The 23,820-nt window shown below is 36.5% G+C and overlaps 4 protein-coding genes and 1 pseudogene across 6 annotated transcripts; 1 reads left to right on the plus strand and 4 right to left on the minus strand.

Annotated features, from left to right (window-relative positions):
- Window positions 1-361: 361 nt before the first annotated feature.
- On the plus strand, window positions 362-9,157 carry LOC105117603 (uncharacterized). Of its 3 annotated transcripts, XM_011015327.1 has the most exons (8): window positions 364-562; window positions 669-783; window positions 1,178-3,072; window positions 3,860-5,478; window positions 6,424-6,554; window positions 6,696-7,534; window positions 7,674-7,786; window positions 8,489-9,157. In XM_011015327.1, the coding sequence occupies exons 1-8, from the start codon at window positions 503-505 to the stop codon at window positions 8,790-8,792; spliced, it is 5,076 nt and encodes a 1,691-aa protein (XP_011013629.1). In that variant the 5' UTR covers window positions 364-502; the 3' UTR covers window positions 8,793-9,157. The 3 variants fall into 3 exon arrangements, with proteins under 3 accessions (XP_011013630.1, XP_011013629.1, XP_011013631.1); XM_011015328.1 differs by lacking the exons at window positions 7,674-7,786; window positions 8,489-9,157 and having other exon boundaries at window positions 362-562; window positions 6,696-7,349; window positions 7,429-7,497; XM_011015329.1 differs by lacking the exons at window positions 364-562; window positions 669-783 and having other exon boundaries at window positions 1,387-1,466; window positions 1,751-3,072.
- Window positions 9,158-9,619: 462 nt separating this feature from the next.
- LOC105117602 (tetrahydrocannabinolic acid synthase-like) lies at window positions 9,620-11,677 on the minus strand. The gene has a single exon (XM_011015326.1). It carries the CDS (start codon window positions 11,517-11,519, stop codon window positions 9,915-9,917), a length of 1,605 nt encoding a protein of 534 aa, XP_011013628.1. The 5' UTR covers window positions 11,520-11,677; the 3' UTR covers window positions 9,620-9,914.
- Window positions 11,678-13,226: 1,549 nt separating this feature from the next.
- On the minus strand, window positions 13,227-14,767 carry LOC105117606 (uncharacterized). Its single transcript, XM_011015332.1, has one exon. It carries the CDS (start codon window positions 14,316-14,318, stop codon window positions 13,386-13,388), a length of 933 nt encoding a protein of 310 aa, XP_011013634.1. The 5' UTR covers window positions 14,319-14,767; the 3' UTR covers window positions 13,227-13,385.
- Window positions 14,768-16,239: 1,472 nt separating this feature from the next.
- Window positions 16,240-18,134, minus strand: LOC105117601 (tetrahydrocannabinolic acid synthase-like; annotated as a pseudogene).
- A 2,192-nt stretch (window positions 18,135-20,326) lies between these two features.
- On the minus strand, window positions 20,327-21,196 carry LOC105117605 (tetrahydrocannabinolic acid synthase-like). Its single transcript, XM_011015331.1, has one exon. It carries the CDS (start codon window positions 21,194-21,196, stop codon window positions 20,348-20,350), a length of 849 nt encoding a protein of 282 aa, XP_011013633.1. The 3' UTR covers window positions 20,327-20,347.
- Between the last annotated feature and the right edge of the window lie 2,624 nt (window positions 21,197-23,820).

Consider the following 23,820-nt stretch of genomic DNA (forward strand, 5'->3'; position numbering starts at 1 on the left):
TATTATTAATATTATCAACACATCAAAATAATCTAAAAATACTAAAAAATATAAATATTAAAAACTCATCAAAATATCATCACATCAAAGCAATTTAAAAATACGAATAAAATATTATTTTTAAATTAAAAAATTAAAATTTTAAAAACTCAGACAACGTTAAATCGACTTTTACAATGAGGTGTGCAGGATCGAATATCAAATCAGAAACCAAAATAAACAAGAAAAAAGAAAAGCCCAAATGTTGGTTCTAATTTCCATTTGAGAGGAAGAGTCGGCCCATTTCGTCCCGTATCCGTATCCGTATCCACTTAGGTTTCTTATTTTTTCCCTCTTGTTTTTCTTAAACTACTAGGGTTTTTTCTTTTCTCGTCCATTTTTAGGGTTTTTCTATCCTCTCTGATTTATTACTCTAACTCAAAATCAAATCAAGTCCCTTTATTTATTAATAATCCAACTAGCAATGCCTCATGTATTAGCGTTTGGTTTTTCTTGAAGAACCATGGCTGCTGATGTTTCAGTAAAGAAGGAAGCCACAGTGAATAATCCATGCTGCAAAGTGGTAAGTTATTGTTTTGTGGCATTTGATATTATAATATGGTTTTTTTTTTCTGGTTTTTTGGATTTCCGATGATTAATGTTTTGTGGTTTTTTTTTTTCGAATTTAGTGGAAAGAGAAGTGTGGGAAGTTGGAAGAAGGAAGGAAGTGTTTGAGGCAAGCAGTTAAGCTTTTGACTGAACAAGCTGATAAGTTTCAAGCTGAGAATGTTAGTCTCAATAAAGGTAAAAGTTTCATTTTTTTTTGAAGAACCTGATTTGATGTAGTTGTTAGATATGTTGTTTTTTGAAAAAGAATTAATGGAGTTTTTTTTTGTTCGATTTTCTTTTTAGATGATCTTTTTATAATGTTGATTTGTTGGGTTGGCTTTTGATTTGAAGTTGAAATTTTGATAGCCCATTTTTCTATTTGGTTGAATATATCTATTTCACTTGTTATTTAGTACTGATGATAATGCCAAGTTTGTTAATTTGTGTAGAAGATGCGTGACGTTCGAATGAATGATTAGGAAAAGCCATGTTGGAAGCTACTTTTATTTGATACTGTATTGTACTACCTACCATGCAGGTATACTTTTTTGCATGTGGTATAGAAATATAAGTTAGTTTGTTTTTGCAGCTTGTGAGGAAGAGAGAGCGAAGGTGGAAGCTGCAAAAGAGGGGAGAGAAAAAGAAGCGGCTTTGAGAGTTAAATTGGAGAAGGAGATTTCTGCCCTCCAGTCTGAAGTATCCACCTTACATCAGAAGGGAAGTGCATTTCCAGAAGTTGAAAATACAGAGGTTAAGCTACTTCAAGATCAGTTTTTTAAAGGAGAGAAGGAAATCAGTAGGCTTAATGAGCTTCTTGAGAGAGAGAGACTAAGAGCAGATTCTGAAAAGAAGAATGCTGAAGTGGAGAAGAAGAGTGCTGCAGAGGCATGGAAGCATGTAAAAGCTGAGAAAGAGGGGAAAGAGAAAGAAGCGGCTTTGAGAGTCTCTTTGGAAAATGAGATTTCTGCCCTAAAGTCTGAAATATCATCCTTACAGCAGAAGGGAAGTATGGTTGATGAAGACAAAAATGGGGAGGTTAAGCTTCTTCAAGATCAAGTTTCTAAAGGGGAGAAGGAAATCAATAGGCTCAAGGAGCTTCATGAGAGAGAGAAGACAAGGGCGGAATCTGAAAAGAAGAAGGCTGAGGTGGAGAGGAAGAGAGCTGCTGAAGCATGGCAACAAGTGAAAGCTGAAAAGGCTAAGGCTGAGGAAGAGAGGAAGCATGCTAGTAGTGAGTGGAAGAAGGCTGAGGAATATCGGCTTCAGTTGGAGACATTGACGAAAGAAGCTGAGCTAGCAAGATCAAAGTTGGCTTCTGAAACTTTGAAGTTTGAAGAGGCAAACAAGAAGTTCGAAGCAGAAAAAATCAAGGTGACCAAAGAGAAAAAGCATGCTGATTCAGAGATGGTGAAAGCAGAGGCAAATAGAAAGCTTGCAGAAGCAAACTGGAAGAAGCTCATGGAAGAGAAATCTCACACTGAAAACATTTGCAAGCAGTTGGAAGATGCGAGAAAAAGAATTGAGAAACCACAGAAGGCTGAGGAATATCAGCGTCAGTTAGAGTCCTTAAAAAAAGAAGCTGCTGAGTCAAAATCAAAATTGGTTGCTGAGACTCTGAAGCTTGAAGATGCAAACAAAATGTTAGAAGCAGAAAAAGCCAAGGTGCTGAAAGAGAGAAAACGTGCTGATTCAGTGGTGGCTAAAGCAAAGGAGCAAAGGAAACTTGCTGAAACAAATGGAAGGAAGGTCATAGAGGAAAAGTCTCGTGCTGATAATCTTTCTCGGCAGTTAGAAGATGCTAGAATAAAGATTGAGGAACTGGAGAAGGGGATAAATGGATTCATACAGTCCAAAAATATGGGTGGGACTTTTGATGATCAACCTGATGAAATCACGAATGGTGAAGATGCCACAAATAGGGATTCATTGGAAAATTTGAAGAACAATTCAGATCAATCAAAGCTGGTTTTGGAGTTCTTAAATTACAAGGAAGCAACCAAAAGGTTAGATATTGAGAAGCGAAAAGCTATTACTGAGAAAAAACATGCAGATTCAGAGATGGTGAAAGCGGAAAAGCTAAGAAACCTATCAAAAATGAATAGGAAGATAGCAGCAGAAGAAAAATCCCGTGCTGATCAGCTGTCTCGTCAGCTTCATGAAGATAAAATAAAGATTGAAGAATTGCAGAAGCAGATACAGGAACTCCAATCCTCCAAAAAAGTTGTTGTGGCTTCTTCAGTTTTACCTGACAAAGTTATGAATGTGGAAAAGACAAAACTGAAGTTCTTGGAAAAGCAAGTGAAGCTTGAAAAGATGCGATTAAGGCATGCCAAAGTAGTGGCTAAGATGGAAAAAAACCGTAATAGTTTTCTTCAGCAAGAACTAGCTCGCTTGAAGCTTGATTTTGGTCAAATGTTGTTTCGCCTTGATGTACTGGATAGATATTTCTCATCCAGCGATGGAGGTACAGAGAAAATGGAAAAGGTCAATCTCGCTTTTGAATCTCTTACAACCTATTCTTTTGAACTTTTAATTTGGAATACAAGACACTTGTTTTTATGACGGTGGCACTGCAATTTATTTTTGAAATGTAGCAAACAGGATTTGACATTCGTTACTAAGCTTCTGTTTGTTTTTTCTTAGATGCGCTTGGTTACCTGATGCCTCTTTAAAGACATTTTCTCTCAATACTATCTTTTTATTGAAGTTTATGATAGCTGTGGTCGATATTTTTTACAATTGAACAATATGTATTGGAATTGTCATATTCGTTAGAATATTCTTTCCTCACTCTTTGAATAGGAAACATGAGTTCTTCCTCTCTCTTCCTCTGCTTTCTTTCCCCTTCTTATTTATTTAGTTTACACAGAACACATTCATTCTCGATCATTTTGTAACATTCACTTTGTTTCTCATGTGGGAGTGTTAGTGCTAGCTATAAAACCATATTAGATTTGAATTTTTATCAGTTGAAGAAAAGCATGGTGTCTCCCATGTTTATTCGATGTTTTGAGTGAATAATTATGCATCTTTTCATGGCTGTTGTAGCACATTGATTAGCATTTCAAATGTTTAGTTTAGTAATTATTCCAATGTTTATTTTAATAATTATATTTATATCATTGGACTTGAGAACTTAAATCAGTGTTATTTTGTCCTTGCTTGTGCATTCATTGTTGTTTCTAATACATTTGTTCCATTCTATGTAATTAAAATCTGCACAAGCCTCGGCTAGTAGTTTGCTAACTGGATTGTTTGATGATCTTGGCAGTTTGGAAACCACGGAACCATGCAAAGGTCAAAGTTGAACAGAAAACTGTGTGCAGAAGAACAATGTCAGATGTATTCTAATAATGAAAGTGAACTTCTGAAGCCTAGCTGCATGGCTTTGGCTGTCTCTGAACATCCCCCGCAAACACTTCACTGTACAGTTCCGTTGGTTTCTCCATCCAGTGGGAACTATGCTGCTTCCATCTCAGGTATTGATTCTAAATTGGAGTCTCTGCTTGGAGGCTCTAACCAAAAACTGTTACAGACTTCTGCAATAAATTCCAGTTCGGCATCTTTTTCTGATGGTCAGTTGGTCGGCTCACAGGAAGGGGGTCCATCTTTTCCCACTTCAAAGAACTTGGTAGAAGATAACTTTAGGGCGCAGACAACAATTTCTGGAATTTCTGATGAAGTCACTGAAGTACAGCACAATGAAAATCTTGCTGTGGTAGCTGACAATAGTGTTAGAAGTCCTCATAGCTTTGATGTGATTGGAAGAGTTAATAGCCATGGTAGGAAGAGGAGGATCCTTGATGCAGTTGAATCTGTTGAACTTCTGTATTCGGAGGGTAAGAAGCTGCACCTGCAGATGGAAGAGAAACTCTCTGCCTTGCATGGTATGTTAAACAGGCAAATTGAAAAACCACAGGAAGAAGCCAAATATGTAGAATCTAATATTCAAGGTGGTTCATATGGTAAGCATGGGAGGATTCATAAGAAAAGAAAGATATCTCATGAAGAGAATGTAATTGTCCACTGTTTATCTGGCATAGATCAGCCCGAGAAGACTGAAATAGCTGGGAAAGAGGTCCATGAAGATGCAAATGCCTGTGGATATATCTCCGCTACTGCCAATAATTTATTGGAAGCCTCAAAAGCATGCAGGGAAGGTTTTAGTTATTCTTTTGAAAGCAGCCCTGAAGGTATGGTAAGTTTTGAGGAAGTAGCCAATGGGGATTATATGAAATTGTTGGACTTGGATAACACTGCAGATGAGGAATGTTACAGGAGAGCAATGGAAATCACTATGTCCCCAATTCTTCCTGAGATAGGGTCTTCAGGTGCTGAAATATCTGATAACATGGATAATTTTAAACCCTTGCTTGATGAAAGCTTCCCTGGAAGTTTACCTAATGGAAAGGAATCTCTAGTGCCTTCTTTCAGATTAGATGTCATTGATGCTGAAATTAGTTCCAAACAATTAAAAGACTGCTCCTTTGGAATTTCCTGTGCTGATGTACTTCATGAAAATGGAGGCCATGCAGATTCCCTTGATACATTAGGCAATAGAAGTGGCACCGGTAACGCTGTTGATGCTGGAAAAGCTTCTGATGGTCAGACCAGAGGTCCTGGATTGGGATTGGAGATTGAGATGCTGAATATACCAAGTTCTAGATATGAGGGCCTGAAGTTTCCAATTGAAGGTGAACCTGGTTCTAGACACGACAATATCCCTAAATACTGTGTGATGCATTCAGATATGAAGGACAGTATAAGCATGTCTAGAGTATTATCTGCGACTCGAACTTGTATGACTCGCTGTTCTTTGGACACTCAAGCAGTTTGTTTGGTTCAAAAGATCCTTTGTGCTCTAAAAATGGAAGAGAACAGTTTACCCAAGTAAGTAATGCATCTCTATTCAAGCATGTCATATCTGCAACGCTGTAGAGTTTTACATGAGTTTAATTCCCAAGTTAGTTAATAGAGATTGTGTGCCTGGTTCAGTGTTGTCAAAGGCAAAAGGCGTTTAAAGGCACTGAGTGAAACCAAGGCAATATGCTATAAATTAAAAAAAATTTATATTATATTATATTATATTATATAAATCTAAAATATATATCTTTCCAATTAAGATTAGATCATTAGAAAATCAAAGGGAAATATAAAATACCATAACATAGTCATATAAAGTTATATTTTTCACCCTTTAAACACAATAAGATAATTTATAGTAGTAAGTAGCCTGTTAGATTAAAAAGAAAAATTAAATATCATCAACATTATTCATTAATCTTCAAAAACATCTCCATCCATGCTTTCCTCTCGTTCACTTGAATCCTCCATATCCTCCATTTCATGATTATGATCGAAATCCTATCTCTCAAACTATAATGCACTTTTTTGGAAAAAAATTAAAGTATTAACTGTACAAATGTGTTGTTCTTCGCCTCCTACTGTTGAAAAAAGAAAGTGTGGTTGGTGTTTCTCTTTTAAGTGTCCTTCATTGTTGGTTCATCTTCCACTTTAATGATTTTTTTTAATTTTTTCACCCTAATCTTTGTTTTTTACAAAAATACCCCTAAGTTGTTTCTTGTGGTAAATTAAAAAAATAAAGAAAAATCCAACAGAAAGGGTAGAACTTCAAGCAGGTGCTAGCCTTAGTGCCACAAGGTGCTCACCTAGGTGGCTCCTCATTGAAATCCAACGTCTGAGGCTAATAAAGGTGCTGGGGCCTCCCCTTGCTTGGAGTGCCTAGGCGAGCGCCTCAACGCCTCTTGACAACACTGGCTTGGTTAGATTATAACATTGAATTTTTCTCCTTTGTTTTCTGTCTCCATCTTTCAGGGAGAAGGCTTGCACATTTTTCACGTTGCTGCTGCTGAATTTCTCTGCTTGCAATTGGGGGCAATTTGGCAGCTTTTCGGATCCGGACTTTCTTTTCTGCTTAGATTCTTTTGCCAAAGACATATTTGCAGGTATGTCTATTTGTTGTAATTTTTTTTCTTCTGATATTGACATGCTATAAATATTCTATTGTCCTTGCAATATATGATCTAGTATTTATTCTCTTAGGTTATTTTTTGTTGAGCCTAACTCTTGTGTTTTCTTGATTGCAGTTGTCTCTGATGTTGAGGCAAGAAACTTGTTTGCAGAGGTATGTTGTTTGGATGAACTGCTTGGCCTCATTGAAGAATTCCTCCTAGATGGGAAACTGATGATATATGTGGATCTATCTTCTGAATCATTGAGTGGATGCGATTCAATAATAGACATCCTTCTGGACGGTGTTAATATAAAATTTGCCTCCAAATCAGCTTCAGCTGACCTTTTAGTGGGTGGAAGTATCATACTAGCTTCAATATGTGCAGCAATTGACTGCACTGGATTTCTTTGTCAGGCTTCATACAGTCTTCTGCTGATGCACAAATGTGATACTGTTTTTGTACTTACTATACTACACATTTTTGCTTACCTGGCTGGAGAGAAGTTTTTCTTCCCGAGGGAGCACAATTTGACAATGACTGTGTTGAAATCAATAATAATGTTTCTTGAAGGGGGGGATTCACCAGATGCTTCAGCAGCTTCTAGTCCTACCAGGTACAATGGTGGAATGTTCCATCCATGTGCTAAATGCCCATTCTCAACAGATGCTGTTTCCATAGATACTGTTACATCAGTGCTCTTGGAAAAGCTTCAGAATTGTGCTGTTTCTGGAATCATGCATCATCCAATGAAGTCACCCAGCTTGTCAAATTCCAATGTACTATGCTGTAAGGATACAGCTAAACTGAGTTTAAATCAAGAAGAGGTTGATTCTGCCCTTGATATGAATTGTGATACATCCTGTAGTTTAAAAAAGTGTGTGATGCCTGCGAGATCAAATTATATCATGAATGAGACTTTGTGTGGCCTCAGTGATCTTCTATCTTTGGTTGAGTTGCTTGCTTGCAATATGGTATGTGGTTTCCCCTTTTGGTTTTGTATCAGTGTTTCCATTCGTGTACATCTTTTGTGTAAACTACTCAATTATGCATAGTCCTGAAAAGAAATGTGGCAAAGCCTTATGTTCACCTGTCTTTCTTGTCTATATGCAGAGCTGGGAGTGGACCTGTAGCAAAATTATACCTGAGCTGTTGGAAATGCTAGAAAAAACTGAGTTAGACAACTTTGCTGCTGCTGTAGTTATTCTCCTTGGTCAACTTGGAAGGTATGTTTAGCATGATCCGTTTTTTGTTTATGTTTATATATTATCTAGGCTAATTGGTTAAAAACGATCATCAACTTGTTTCACAGGACATTAGTCAACATTTTTTATTCTGATTTAGGTCCTGAACCAGAAATGTAGTCCTTGTGTCTTGTTTTCCATCCATTCATTAGCGCATGTGGTCACCTGATCACATACAAGTATGACACGTGTCTTGAGATACGTGTTATACTTCTGCATATTCACGGGACCACACTTGCTGTTGAAGTTGATGAAAGGACTACATTGCTGATCAAAAAATAGGCTTAGGACCTAAATCAGAATAAAAAAAGGTTAGGGACTAATCTCCTGTTGATCAAAAGTTCAGGGTAGCTTTTAACCAATTAGCCTATTATTAGTTACTGTCATATCTTGAAAAGCTGTTTACCTTTGAATATTAATGGGTGATCCATTACCATGATATGAATATGCATCGAGGAAGTTAGAAATGTGAAGTTAATTGAAATATATATATATAGCACTCCAAAAATTTAGATTTGTCTTTTAGGACAGAATAAATTTTGTTTCTCATGTTATGGATTACTAATTACTCTTTTAGCAAACCTACTTGGTGACATTTTCTTCATTTATCTTGGACAGTACAAAATTCGATTTTTGTCTTGCATTACTAATTACTGGATGATTTAATCTACCATGTTGATTCAGGCTCGGAGTTTCAGCTTTTGGCTATGAAGATAATGGAGTAGAAAACTTGAGGTGTAAATTGTCTGGTTTTCTTTCACGGGATGCTACCATCAGAATGGCTCTTCCTGTTCAAATTGCTTTGGCCACTGCTTTGCTAGGTCTACTTTCTCTTGATTTTGAGAAGCTTATCCGGAGCAATTCTTGCCTCACAGCAATGTCACGTCAATCCGTTTCCATTGATCATATAAGAAGCTGGTTTTCTTCACTGACCAAGGAGCAGCAAGCATTGTCACTCAGCCTCTTACCATCTTCTGATGTCCGCTGAGACAATTGCATAGTTACAATAAGAATATATTACCATCTTCAACAATACTCTTCAAGTTTGATGCGGGAGTTTCTCAATAGCGAGTGGTTATCAATTTGTAATATTGCTGAAACTAAAAAAATGTTGAAATTTTTTTGGGATTCACTTTTTTAGTAGGCTTTCCATTCTGAGATGGAATTCTCCATACAACAAGTTTTGTCCTTTTTTTGAGTTCTGAGTCGGCAGAAGCTAGCGACACAAATTTTGAGATGTAGCTCGTGGTGAAAGCCTTTCTGTATGAGTCCTATCTCTTACCTTCAATAACTTTGTAAATTTTTTGAAGCACCTTCTGTAGCATTTTGCCCGAGCTTGCATGATTTGATTAACGAACCATTTCAATTTACAATTTACATTTTTAGGTAAAAGAATATAAGATGAGCATAGGCATTCTATATGAAACACAGATCTTCATGAAGAATTCTTTTGTGCGTCAAATTTTTTTCTCAGCGGTTCCTTGTCCTGCCATTTTATATGTTTACTTCGTTGGCTTGGTTGCACAGGTGATAGTGGAGCATGCTGTGCTTTTATAATCCTGTAAAAATCCTCAATTGTCCTGTTACGATAGCACAATTCATGCTCATATTGAGGATGTTGCTGCTTGCAAGGCCAATGTTCAGTTATAAGGCTTATAGTCTCTTCTTACATGACCTAGGCATAGCCCGGCCAAGAATATCTGGGTGCGGGTTCTGAATAGTGCGTGTCTTTGCAATTGTGACATTGCTCCCAAGTGCTGTATCAAGAAATTACTGCCACTGCGAGGTTAGTCTCATTCCTCTGTTCCTTTTTGGTCTTGGACGTAATGTAGTTGAAAGTTGTAATTTCTGTGGGTATTATTAGGAAATTGATCCACTTGATGCTACTACTTCGCTCTCTGCACTCAGCAGTTAGTTTGCTGCTGGATTCTAACTAAATAGTTAAATTTTACTAGGTGATCTGTCACAAGTAAAATTTATAGGAGGGATTATTGCCCCCTTATTGGTTCCCTGTTTTGAACCTAAAGCCTGTGGAGCCGATTAAAAAGGGCCTTGCATTCACAAGGAACACATTACACATTATTTCTTTTTCTTTGCACTGCCTTCTCCTTTATGTATGGATGCTTGGAATACTTTGTTCGCTTCTGAAGAAATTGTCAGAGTCAACCTTGCTTTTCACCTGAACCAATCTCTTGAAATTGCCCTTGAAGTACTTCATACCCCAAGCCTTAGCCTCAGAATAACTTGTGTTTGCATGCTTGTTAGTGCCTAAGTCAAGATCTCTATAATTAAGATACGCAGCCCTTGGGGATTTGGAAACATATGGTTTCATGTACCTATATAGCATCTGGATCCAACTTACATGCTTGTGTGTTGCTCTAGTCTCATCCTCATCCCACTTCACCAGGTATTGAATGTTGTACAAATTTCCTTCCCTGTGAGGGAAAGGAATATGAGATTCTGGAATCTCATTCATTCTCCCACCGAAAGGGTCCATAATCATGAACACTAGCCCTTCCTCTAAGAACCGTTCCCATATTCCTTCAAGTCCAAATTCAGGTATGGGTTCTGTTACAAAGTCAGATTTTGCCTTGAATTTGGCTTTGTATAGTTGAGTCTTGTCAAGTAAGACCTCCAAAGGGCTTCCCTTCTGAAATCCAGCAAAATAGACAGTAGTCTCAATCCAACTCATTTCTGTGCAATTTTCAGGTACCAATCCCAACTCAGGGAAACTTTCATTCATCAAGGTGATTAGTCTGTCAATGCTTCCAAGAAACAGTGAGTTGAAGGAAGCTTCCACTGTCTTCTTGTTTGAAGTACTTTCTCCTCCAACATTCTGAATGACGATTCTGATGAAGAGATCTTCGTGTAGTTTACCTGCAATGTATTGCCACCTATGGACAAGCTTGGTGGCACCTTGTTCAATAGTTTTTGGCACAGTGAATACAGTCACAGTTGGTGGAACCCGAATCAGCTTGATCTTCCATGACAGTATGATTCCAAAGCTTGCTCCACCACCCCCTCGAATAGCCCAAAACAAGTCTTCTCCCATTCCTTGTCTATCAAGAATCCTCCCATTTACATCAATCAAGTAAGCATCAATGACATTATCTGCAGCAAGGCCATATTTCCTTAACAAGATACCAAACCCACCTCCAGTAACGTGTCCACCAACGCCCACAGTAGGGCATAATCCTGCTGGGAATCCATGAACTCTGCTTTTCTTTGCAATAGCATAATAAAGCTCACCAAGTGTTGCACCAGTTTGAACCCATGCTGTTTCATCTTCAATATCCATCTCAATCCCTCTAAGATTGACAAGATCAATGATGATGAATGGTGTCTTGCATAGAAAAGATAAACCTTCATAGTCATGGCCACCGCTTCGAACTCTGACTTGTAACCCTTGCTTCTTGCTACAAAGAATTACTGCCTGGATTTCAGACTCATGAAATGGAGTAATGATGAGTTGCGGCTTTGATGTGGAGTTCAACCATCTCAAATTTTGTTTAGATGATTGCAAGATATATGAATACAAAGGGGATTGAGGAGTGAATATGGTTTGAAAGGATTTAGTATAGGAATTGAACTCAGTTGACATGCATTGAATGAAGTTTTCATGGATTTTACTACTACAAGTTGCCCATGAAACTGAAAGCAAAAGAGAAACAAGAACAATGTGATTCATTTTTCCTTCTACTTCTGGGGTTACCATCTTGGGTATTTATGTTTTGTATTTGACTGTCAACTAGGGATATTGTGAGAGGCCGTTTGTTACTAGCAAATATTTACATGAAGACACCATTGATACCCTAATTAGAGATTTCAGGCTCTCCATATCAACTGCATTTTGTCATTTTTATTTCGTTCGGCAATTAGCAGGGACTGTTGTTATGTTCACATGCATTGTGGAGAAGGTGTTTGTCTATACGACAAGGGCCATCACCCCAATTTTTCTCAATATTATCGTTCCATTATACACTGATCTTAGCATGAGTGGGACATTTAAGACATGAAAAGGGCCCGCCTTCGATTATATCAAAGCTTGTTTGAAAATACCTTTTTTAGTTTAAATCCTCTAAATAAAAATTCTTGAAGGTTGGAGTTTAGGAACCATCAACATCTTTCAAATTTATTAATTTTTAAGGATGATCCAGTGCTTAAGCAAGTATGCTCCCTTCTTTGATTTTCAAGTCTGGGATTCTTACACATGTAAGAAGTCATGCTCTCGTATATGTACCTTATCCAATTTGATGACCTGACTTGACCAAACTGTATGCTGTACAGTATAGCTTCTCTATATGGTAATGAAGTTTCTGATTCTGATATTTCCTCCATTCTTCCGTCCCTGATTAATACCGGCTTCTCTTCTTGCTTCTTCCAAACACCAGTTCCTTAACTTTTTCAAAAGAGTTCTGCTTTAGAGGGTGCTCATTAAAATCTGCTATATTTACAAGGGCTTCTATAGTTTCCTCTTTAGGGTACCCTGAAAAGTAAAGAATAGACTCAATCCAGCTCATTTCAGTACAATCTATGCTCTTAAGCCCAAGTCAAGGAAAACATTATTCAAGAAGGTGATCAATTCTTCCAAGAAACAAAGAGAGTGCTTAAAAGTAGCATGGATTGTTCTGTTCCCTTTCCTTGTATCTCCAACAGCTTCTGTAATAACCCTAATGAACAAATTTTCTTCAAGATTTGGCCCCATATGTTTCCACTTGTGAACAAGCCTAGTCGCTCCTTGCTCTAGTGTCTTGCCAAACAGTAAAGTTGTTGGAGCATGAGAAAGGTCACCTTCCAGGGAAGGATAACCCCAAAACTTGCTCCCCCACCTCCTCTAATAGCCCATTACAGATCCTCTCCCATTGATTTTCTATCAAGAACTCTTCCATTCACATCAACTATCTGAGCATCAAGAATATGGTCAGAAGCTAGGCCATATTTTCTCAACATGGTCCCGACCCCCCCTCCACACAAATGCCCGCCAACACCAACTGCAGCACAAATTCCTGCCGGAAGTCCATGCACAGGATTTTTCTCAGCAACCCAATAATACAATTCACAAACTGTCGCCCCAGCATCAGCCCCAGCACTGTTATCTTGCAAGGCGTTCGTGCCTTGTATGTTGGTTTAGCTTATTGAAGAAACGCCTACAAAATCATATGTTTTGACACTCCAATGCCAGAATATATAAAATAAAGTTCAAGGTTTGACAATAATTGGCAGCTGGTAGCCTATTGTAGACAATAATTTGACAATATAAAGATCAAATATAATACTAGTCATATTTATTCTTATCTGGACATATTAGTATAAAGTCCAACAAGATTTTCAATGCCACTGTTTAACATCCCCTATCGATTTCAGTTTAGTCAATTACTTCGCCAAATGGGTTAGAAAGAAGAGATCACAAGCAAGCTTGTTTTTGAAATGAACAATAAAATGTGAAATTGGGCAACAAGGCAGGGATTTCTTTCTGTCAAATTGCTAAATAACTTCAAAACATTGGTTCAATCAGAATACAAGATGGAAATTGAACATGCGTGTAAAAAAATATATAATAGCTTAATGTCTTTCCAATTCTTCATCTCATGTGAAATGGAAGAGGTGGGATGCTCTGCTCATACCAGAAGAAGTTGTCAGGATCAACTTTGGCCTTCACAAATGCCAATCTATGGAAGTTATTCTTGAAGCACTTGAGACCCCGGGAAGTACCTGCTTCTGTGAAGCTTGTGTTAGTCCTCTTGTTTATGCCCAAATCAAGATCCCTGTAATTGACACATGTTTCCCTTGGATGCTTGGAAACATAAGGTTGCATGTGCTTGGAAACATAAGGTTGCATGTGCTTGGAAACATAAGGTTGCATGTGCTTGGAAACATAAGGTTGCATGTGCTTGGAAACATAAGGTTGCATGTGCTTGGAAACATAAGGTTGCATGTACTTGTAAACCTTCCTAGTCCAATCTACATGCTTTGCAACATTTTCCTTTGCATCTTGCCAATTGGCCGAGTACAAAATCATGAACCGGATACCTTTTCTATGAGGGAAAGGAATCTGAGACTCAGAAATTTCACTCATCTTTCCACCATAAGGAGTAAATGCTACTGTAGGAAGCTTTTCTTGAAGTTGAAATGGAAGAGGTGGGATGCTCTGCTCATACCAGAAGAAGTTGTCAGGATCAACTTTGGCCTTCACAAATGCCAATCTATGGAAGTTATTCTTGAAGCACTTGAGACCCCGGGAAGTACCTGCTTCTGTGAAGCTTGTGTTAGTCCTCTTGTTTATGCCCAAATCAAGATCCCTGTAATTGACACATGTTTCCCTTGGATGCTTGGAAACATAAGGTTGCATGTGCTTGGAAACATAAGGTTGCATGTACTTGTAAACCTTCCTAGTCCAATCTACATGCTTTGCAACATTTTCCTTTGCATCTTGCCAATTGGCCGAGTACAAAATCATGAACCGGATACCTTTTTTACGAGGGAAAGGAATCTGAGACTCAGAAATTTCACTCATCTTTCCACCATAAGGAGTAAATGCTACTGTAGGAAGCTTTTCTTGAAGTATAACATCCCATAACCCTTCAAGTGCAGTTTCAGGTAAGGGTTCTTTATTTATTCTTGACCAGAAGATGAAGGGCTTAAAGAAGCATACCACTGGTTGGCGTGATAGAATATTTTGTTCTGGAGAGAAGTTGATTCTTCAAGATCTTTAGAGGTAATTGGAGTTTGTTAGCTCTTTACCCTGTGTGCGTTTTCTATGAAGCAGATTTTGATGATTCAAGTGTTTCCTGCAGTTTGAGAAGATGTTGTTCAGATAATTTTCTTGAATCACGTTTCTAATTGAGGGTGCTAATTTGATAGAATTCCTGATATTGGCAGGCCATGCTCATCCTCATGAGTATTATTTCCAGCTTCATCTTTCAAGGGATTTTCAACATGTTTTTAATTTTGTTAGCCGGCACTGTTGACTATTTTTAAAGAAGGATATCATATTCCCTTGAAAGCCCCCCTGCTTTTGTGACATATGTTCTGTTCTCGATTGCTTTCTTTTGGTTTTATGGCTTTATTGCTTTATCCCAACAGGCCCTCATTGAAATTTTATCATTGCTTTTTATAGGCTTCATGTTGCTTATCAAAAAAAAAAAAAAAACATTGAACTATAAGAGGAATTCAATTATGCAATGCGAGCAATGTCATCCTTGTATTGGATTAATATTATTTTTTGTAATAAAAAAAGAGCATTTGATTATAAAAAAAAAAGAGTATTTTTTTTCTAAGATATTATAGAGAGCAATCCAATTCTTTGTGCAATCGGTATCACAATTCTTAATTTTCAATAATGTTGTTTTGGCTCAAATAAATTTCTTCTTTGAAGTTACTTTCTCGTATGGTATTTGGGTAAACTCAAAACTAAAAAATCATGAGGTTTCTGACTTCTTAATTTTGTTCATCAAGAGGTTTATTGGATTTGAGTTTACACGTTAATGATTGTAACATTTTTCGGTTACATAATAAAAAGAAATAATCTACAATGAATTTGTCAATTGAAGCAAGCTATTACATACATACATAACCATTAGAGTACACGTTCTTGCATGTCGTTTACTTTTTTCCATTAAAGTACACATGCGTGTCGTTTACCTTTTTCCTTATAATTTTTTTTTTTAAATCAGTAAATTAATTAAAAAAAGAGGCCATCCAGGTAGTGGCCGAAAAAATACAAAGTGTTATAATGCGTCACTCACCGATCTGCCACTGGCATAACTTCACCAACTATCAAATTTAGCATTCATAATAATTGTAAATGAAAGCAAAATTCAAATTCATGGAGGCAGGAGGTTTTTGACACCAAAATTGAGGAGAAATGGACACAAAACAGTCTGAAAAAAGAGGTTCAGTATTCTATCAAGAACTCTTCCATTCACATCATATTTGCATCAAGAATATGTTCAGAAGCTAGGCTATATTTTCTCAACATGGTACCGAACCCACCTCCACACAAATGCCCACCAACACCAACTGCAGCACAAATTCCTGCCGGAAGTCCATGCACACACTGTCGCCCCAGCACCAACCCCAGCACTGTTAGCTTGCAAGGCGTTCGTGCCTTGTATATTGGTTTAACTTATTGAAGAAACGCCTACAAAATCATATGTTTTGACACTCCAATGCCAGAATATATAAAATAAAGCTCGAAGTTTGACAATAATTGGCAGCTGGTAGCTTATTGTAGACAATAATTTGACAATATAAAGATCAAATATAAAACTAATCATATTTATTCTTATCTGGACATATTAGTATGAAGTCCAACAAGATTTTCAATGCCATTTAACATCCCCTATCGATTTCAGTTTAGTCAACTACTTTACCAAATGGATTAGAAAGAAGGGATAACAAGCAAGATTATTTTTGAAATGAACAATAAAATATGAAATTGGGCAACAAGGCAGGGATTTCTTTCTGTCAAATTGCCAAGTAACTTCAAAACATTGGTTCAATCAGAATACAACATGGAAATTGAACATGCGAGTAAAAAAAATATGCTTAATATCTCTCCAACTCTTCATCTCATGTGAAATGGAAGAGGTGGGATGCTCTGCTCTTGCCAGAAGAAGTTGTCAGGATCAGCTTTGGCCTTCACAAATGCCAATCTGTGGAAGTTATTCTTGAAGTACTTAAGACCCCAGGAAGTACCTGCTTCTGTAAAGCTTGTGTTAGTCCTCTTGTTTATGCCCAAATCAAGATCCCTATAATTGATATATGCTTCCCTTGGATGCTTGGAAACATAAGGTTGCATGTACTTGTAAACCTTCCTAGTCCAATCTACATGCTTTGCAACATTTTCCTTTGCATCTTGCCAATTGGCCGAGTACAAAATCATGAACCGGATACCTTTTCTATGAGGGAAAGGAATCTGAGACTCAGAAATTTCACTCATCTTTCCACCATAAGGAGTAAATGCTACTGTAGGAAGCTCTTCTTCCATTATAATATCCCATAACCCTTCAAGTGCAGTTTCAGGTAAGGGTTCTTTGGCGTAGTCCGACTTGGCTTTGAAGAATAGCTTGACTATATTCCTCCGTTGAAGTAAAACTTCAGGAGGAGTATTATTTGGGAAGAAAGCAAGGTACACGGTAGAATTGATCCAGTCTGTTTCAATACAATCCTGTCGGGGCAAACCTAATTCAGGGAAGCTGTGGTGCATTATCTGAAGAAGTCTGGTGGCATCACCAAGAAACAAGGCATTGTAAGTGGTAGCAATAGTTCTTTTAGCTTGGGAGGTGACGTTAGCTGTCTGAATGAGTACTCTGATGAAAAGATCCCCGTCTAGTTTATCAGCAATTTCTTGCCATCTATAAAGGATCTTAGTTGCCCCTTGTTCTAAAGTCTTGGTAACTGTAAATACTGTCACCGTTGATGGTACAGAAACCAATTTTAACTTCCAGGCGGTGACGATTCCGAAGCTCCCCCCTGCACCTCCTCTGATGGCCCAAAAAAGATCTTCGCCCATGGATTTTCTGTCAAGAAGTCTTCCATGAACATCAATTATATGTGCATCAACGACATTATCTGCTCCAAGGCCATATTTTCGCAGCATGGCACCATATGCACCTCCTGAAATGTGCCCCCCCATACCTAAACTTGAGCAAGTACCAGCTGGGAAGCCATGAGTTTTGCTTTTCTCAGAAATTCTGTAGTAAAGTTCACCATTCGTGGCACCCACCTAAACCCACGCACTGTTATCTTCAATATCAACGCTAATGGATCGGAACTTCGCAAGGTCGACAACTATGTAAGGTCTCGCAATATCAGATACATAAGAGAGTCCCTCATAGTCATGGCCTCCACTACGGACTCTAAGGTGAATCTCAAGCTTCTTTGAGCAAATAACCGCAGCTTGGATGTGAGATTCTTTCAAAGGAGTGAAGATTAACTCAGGTTTCGGTACTGAAGGCAGCGTAAACCTGAGGTTTTGAGCAGTAGAGAGTAAAATACTAGTGAATGATGAGTTGTTTGGAGCATACAAGACAGTGGAGAAAGGAAAGGATGATTCAGAATTTCTTGAGAGACATTTTAGAAACCTATCCTGAAGATGAAGTGAAACTACAAATGGAGTTAGGAGGAGGATCAGGAGCATCGAAAGAATGGAAGATCTTGAAGACACCATTTTCCTGATTTTCTAGCTGTTTCAAGATTGTTGCTCACAAAGTTTTCTTATAGTGGTGCTGTGAAATTTGAGCCGGAAGTTGAGTTATCTTGTCCTAGATGATTTTGTCCATTCAGAACTTGACTTTTGGATTATGAATCTGAATGATCAATATTTTCAGCAATCTCAAATTTTTTCAACCAGGCGTATTTAACCACTATCAAATTTTTGTAATTTACCTACAGAAAATTCTCTACTGTTAACATTCATAAGATTCATACCAACAACATTTGACTTTTGAAATAAGAAACTTCTGCATGATTGAAATGGTCAACATCTGATGTTTATATTGAAGAGAAAACAAAATTTTCTAATTGTAGATGCAGCAGAACATATCTTTATTGAATTTTAATATGTTTATTTATATAATAAAAAAACAGAATTTCAAGATATTCTCCAAGCATATATGATTTTCTGTTATATAGAATAAAAGATAGCCATTAGAATTAGAATAGCAACAATAAATAAACTCTGATAGTGTAAACAAACTCAGATTTTGTTAAGATTTTATTTTGTTTCTAGAGTTATTCTTGGTCAACAATTTCCCTTCTTGACTTTGAAGCTGTAAATTCTCAAATTTTGTCTCAAATACTCAAACTAGAGTTTGAGAAGTGCTTTTGTTAACATGTTTATATGTTGTTCTAATAATAATGTTCTTATGATGTCTCAAATAATGGTTCAAACTGAATTTTATCAGATTATATACTTGACAAACTTGCAAAATTTGAGATAACATGTTTCAATAATAATGTTATTATGATATGGTTTTAGGCAATTTTTTGATTTTATTGCTTTGACAATGTGTATGCACCTTTAACCTCTGTCACATATTGAACTGTAAGAGGAATTCATTACAGTTCAATTATGCGATGCTAGCAGTATCATCCTCATTTTATATTGAATTAATATTATTTTTTATAATAAAAAAGAGAATTTAATTATAAAAGAAAGAGTATTTTTTTCTAAGATATTATTGAGAGCGAATCCAATTCTTTGTGCAATAGGTATCACAATTGTTAATTTTCAATAATGTTATTCTGGCTTAAATCGTGAGGTTTCTGACTTCTTAATTTTGTTTGTCAAGAGGTTTATTGGATTTGAGTATACACAATGATTGTAACTTTTTTGCATTACATAATAAGATCAAAATAATCTAGAATGAATTTGTCAATCGAAGCAAGCTATTACATACTTACATAACCATCAGAGTACACATACTTGCGTGTCGTGTACTTTTTTCCTTTTAATTTTTTAATTTTTTTAAATCACTAAATTAATTAAAAAAAGAGGCCATCAAGGTAGCAGCCAAAAAAATACAAGGTGTTATAATGCGTCACTCATCCGTCTGCCATTGGCATAACTTCACCAACTCTCAAATATTGCATTCATAATAATTGTAAATGACAGCAAAATTCAAATTTATGGAGGCAGGGGGTTTTTGACGCCAAAATTGAGGAGAAATGGACAAAAAACAGTAGTCTAAAAAAAAGAGGTTCAGTTTTCTATCAAGAACTCTTCCATTCACAGCAAATTTGTGAGCATCAGGAATATGGTCAGAAGCTAGGCCATATTTTCTCAACATGGTACCGAACCCGCCTCCACACAAATGCCCACCAACACCAACTGCAGGACAAATTCCTGCTGGAAATCCAAGCACAAACTGTCGCCACTATATATATTTGCGCGCCCGCGCTGTAAACCATGCATTGATTTAAGATTCGAAGGAATGGAAGAAGTTGAGCGCACTATTTTGCTTGATTTTCTTGCTTTGGCTTGTTCAGAATTGAAGTTTCAGATGGTTTGCTTATATAAGAATTGTGAATAGTTGACCCCGAGGTTGAGCTAACTAATCCTGACATTATCTTAGCATTTATTATTACTCTGCATTTTCTTTTTTTATCTGATTTGTTCAATGAGACATTGACTTATGACATTACTGATATAATATAATTATATGAATGGTTAAAAATCTAAGGAATTTCATATTTTTCTAATCACACATTTAATGCATTAAATGTTTAATTATCTCATTGTTTTAACAAAATATATTTAACAGGAAAGTGAGTCGGTGTGACGGGTTGCATATTTTACTAACAGTTCTTTTTTTTTTTTTGGTAATAATATTCATACTATAAGCATTATGTAACATAGAAAAGTTCAACATCACTAAAATCATATCGAGTAAGTACTTTCTTGCAACATCTTAATGCAGCATCAAAAACTTTTATTTAACATAATCTAGAAAGATAAACTATTGAAAGAAATTGAGGTCAGAAACTAGACACTACTGTGATCCTCCAAGGAACCTTTCTCTGTCCTTGACCAATGTCTCTTCAATTTCTTTTCCTCATATGATGAGGAAGAGTTGGGATGCTCTGTTCATGCCTGAAGAAGTTGTCAGGATCAACTTTGGTCTTCACCCGTACCAGTCTGTAGAAGTTATCCTTGAAGTACTTAGTGCCCCAACCACTTACTCCTGGAAAGCTTGTGTTAGTCTCCTTGTTCATTCCCAAATCAAGGTCCCGGTAATTGACATATGCTTGTCTTGGAAACATGGAAGCACAAGGTTTCATGTACCTGTAAACCATCCTAGTCCAATCGGTATGTTTTCTAACATTTTCTTTCGCATCTCGCCAATTGGCCAAGTACTGGATCATGAACAAGGTACCTTTTCTATGAGGGAAAGGAGTCTGAGATTCGGAAATTTTGCCCATGTTTCTACCATAAGGGGTAAGAACTATAGCTGGTTTGTCTTCTTCTAACATTATTTCCCATAAACCTTTGAGAGCAGTTTCAGGTATAGGTTGTCTAACAAAGTCTGACTTGGCTTTGAAGTAGTGCTTCAATATATTTCTTCTTTGAAGTAGAACTTCAGGAGATATCTTGATGGTGTAGCCACCAAGATATACAGTAGAATTGATCCAGCTTGTTTCGATACACTCCTGTCTTGTCAAACCCAGTTCAGGAAAGCTTTCTCGCATTACTTGGAGAAGTCTGTTGGCATCACCAAGAAACAAGGCATCATAGGAAGTCGTTATAGTCCTTCCACCTTTGTTACTGACATTAACTGTCTGTATATTGACCCTGACAAAGAGATCCTCGTCAAGTTTATCAGCAACCTGTTGCCATCTAAATAAGATCTTAGTAGCACCTTGCTCTAAGGACTTGGTAACTGTAAACATGGTCACAGTTGATGGTACAGGGACCAATTTTATCTTCCAAGCAGTAATTATTCCGAAGCTGCCTCCTCCTCCTCCTCTGATTGCCTAATAAAGATTTTCTCCCATAGTTTTTCGATTAAGAACTCTTCCATGAATGTCATGTTTAATAATATTTATTTAATTTTATTTATTAAGGGTAGAATAGTATTTTAAGTTTAACCTATATATACTTTATATATATTTAGGTTAAGGCTAAGCACTCATAATTAACAGATTATTCAGAATTATAGCCTTCCTTTTATGTTTGATCTTAATTATTTTAATTTGGTATCAGAGTTGATTTTATGAAACGAAGCTTAATCACGAACTCAACTTCGATGATCCAACTCGCTGATTTTTTAGAGTGAGATTTTGTCTTTCGTTTCTGCAATTTTTTTTTGGTATTTCATCAATTTCTACAATTATTTTAGTATTTCATCTTCCCTTCAGCTTCTGCAATTTAGTATTTGTGTTCAGTTTCTGCAAATTTATTTTGTGTTTTAGAGTAATTGTATAGTTTTGAGAAGATATTTATTTAATTTCTGAATTTCTATTCAATTTCTACAATTTCGTATTTGACTTTCTGCTACTTTTGCATTCTAGTTTTCTATGATTGTTGATTATAGCTATTGAAAGAGATGATTCACTTCAGTCTGTGAGTGTGAGGTTTGATGGGAAGAACTATTTATATTAGAGCTATGTAATTTTCTTGAGGATTGAGGGTAAGAAGATATGGAGATATGTCAGTGGAATTTATGTGGTACCTAAGAATATTGAAGAAGGAGATACTGCTTCGATAGATGCATGGGAAGCATACAATGCAAAAATAATTACTTGGATTAACAATTATGTTGAGCATTCTATAGATACACAGTTGGCGAAGTATGTGAAGTATGAGACAACAAAGGAGGTTTGTGATCATCTGTAATGGTTATTCACACAATCAAATTTTGCAAAACAGTATCAGTTAGAGAATGACATACGAGCTTTTCACTAGAAGAATATGAGTATTCCCATGAATGTCATGTTTAATAATATTTATGTAATCTTATTTATTGAGGGTAAAATAATATTTTAAGTTTAACCTATATATACTTTATATATATTTAGGTTAAGGCTAAGCACTCATAATTAACAGATTATTCAGAATTATAGCCTTCCTCTTATGTTTGATCTTAATTATTTTAATTTGGTATCAGAGTTGATTTTATGAAACGAAACTTAATCACGAACTCAACTTTGATGATCCAACTCGTTGATTTTTTAGAGTGAGATTTTGTCTTCCGTTTTTGCAATTTTTTTTGGTATTTCATCAATTTCTACAATTATTTTAGTATTTCATCTTCCCTTCAGCTTCTGCAATTTAGTATTTGTGTTCAGTTTCTACAAATTTATTTTATGTTTTAGAGTAATTGTATAGTTTTGAGAAGATATTTATTTAGTTTCTGAATTTCTATTCAGTTTCTACAATTTCGTATTTGACTTTCTGCTGCTTTTGCATTCTAGTTTTCTATGATTGTTGATTATAGCTATTGAAAGAGATGATTCGCTTCAGTATGTGAGTGTGAGGTTTGATGGGAAGAACTATTTATATTAGAGCTATGTAATGAGAAATTTTCTTGAGGGTAAGAAGATATGGAGATATGTCAGTGGAATTTATGTGGTACCTAAAAATATTGAAGGAGATACTGCTTCGATAGATGCATAGGAAACAAACAATGCAAAAATCATTACTTGGATTAACAATTATGTTGAGCATTCTATAGATACACAGTTGGCGAAGTATGTGAAGTATGAGACAACAAAGGAGGTTTGGGATCATCTGTAACGGTTATTCACACAATCAAATTTTGCAAAACAGTATCAGTTAGAGAATGACATTCGAGCTTTTCACTAGAAGAATATGAGTATTCAAGAGTTCTATTCTACAATGACAGATCTTTGGGATCAATTGGCTCTTACAGAATCAACAGAATTAAAAGCATGTGGTGTTTATATTGAACATAGAAAGCAGCAATGATTAGTAAAGTTTTTAACAACATTTCGTAGTGATTTCAAAGGACTTAGAGGTTCAATTCTGCATCGTTCTCCACTACCTTCTGTTGACTCTGTTGTTAGTGAGTTATTGGTTGAAGAAATACGTCTTCAGTCTTATTCTGAAAAGAGAGTTCTTTCTGCTTCAAATCCTTTTGTATTAGCAGTACCTTCCAAGCCATTCTATAATCATCAGAACAAGCCTTACACAAAGGTTAGCTTTGATGAGTGCAGTTTCTGTAAGTAGAAAGGTTATTAGAAAGCTTAGTGTCCTAAGTTGAGACAACAGAATCAAGCTTGGAAGTCTGACAGTCAGTCACAATCTAATGCTCATAGACTATCTTAGGGTTATAAACCACCACACCATATTCTTGTTTCGTTCTTCATCCTCATGTAAAACACAGTAAGTTATCTTCTCGATTTGTTATTTGTGTTTTTTTTTGGGTTATGGTGAAGGTAAAAAGGAGTATCGTTGTTTTGATCCAATAACTCAGAAACTTTATGTGTCTCATCATGTTGTCTCCTTGAGCATATACCTTTCTTTTCTATTCCATCCACTGCTCATAGCCTAA

This window comes from Populus euphratica, unplaced genomic scaffold (genome assembly GCF_000495115.2).
Source record: "Populus euphratica unplaced genomic scaffold, PopEup_1.0 scaffold1454.1, whole genome shotgun sequence".
Lineage (NCBI taxonomy): Eukaryota > Viridiplantae > Streptophyta > Magnoliopsida > Malpighiales > Salicaceae > Populus > Populus euphratica.

Coding starts and splice junctions, on each gene's coding strand:
- LOC105117603 (XM_011015327.1), top strand. CDS start 503: ATGGCTGCTGATGTTTCAGTAAAGAAGGAAGCCACAGTGAATAATCCA. Junction 6,555..6,695: donor TGCCAAAGACATATTTGCAG/GTATGTCTATTT, acceptor TCTTGATTGCAG/TTGTCTCTGATGTTGAGGCA. Junction 7,787..8,488: donor CTCCTTGGTCAACTTGGAAG/GTATGTTTAGCA, acceptor ATGTTGATTCAG/GCTCGGAGTTTCAGCTTTTG.
- LOC105117602 (XM_011015326.1), bottom strand. CDS start 11,519: ATGGTAACCCCAGAAGTAGAAGGAAAAATGAATCACATTGTTCTTGTT.
- LOC105117606 (XM_011015332.1), bottom strand. CDS start 14,318: ATGAGTGAAATTTCTGAGTCTCAGATTCCTTTCCCTCGTAAAAAAGGT.
- LOC105117605 (XM_011015331.1), bottom strand. CDS start 21,196: ATGTTTACAGTTACCAAGTCCTTAGAGCAAGGTGCTACTAAGATCTTA.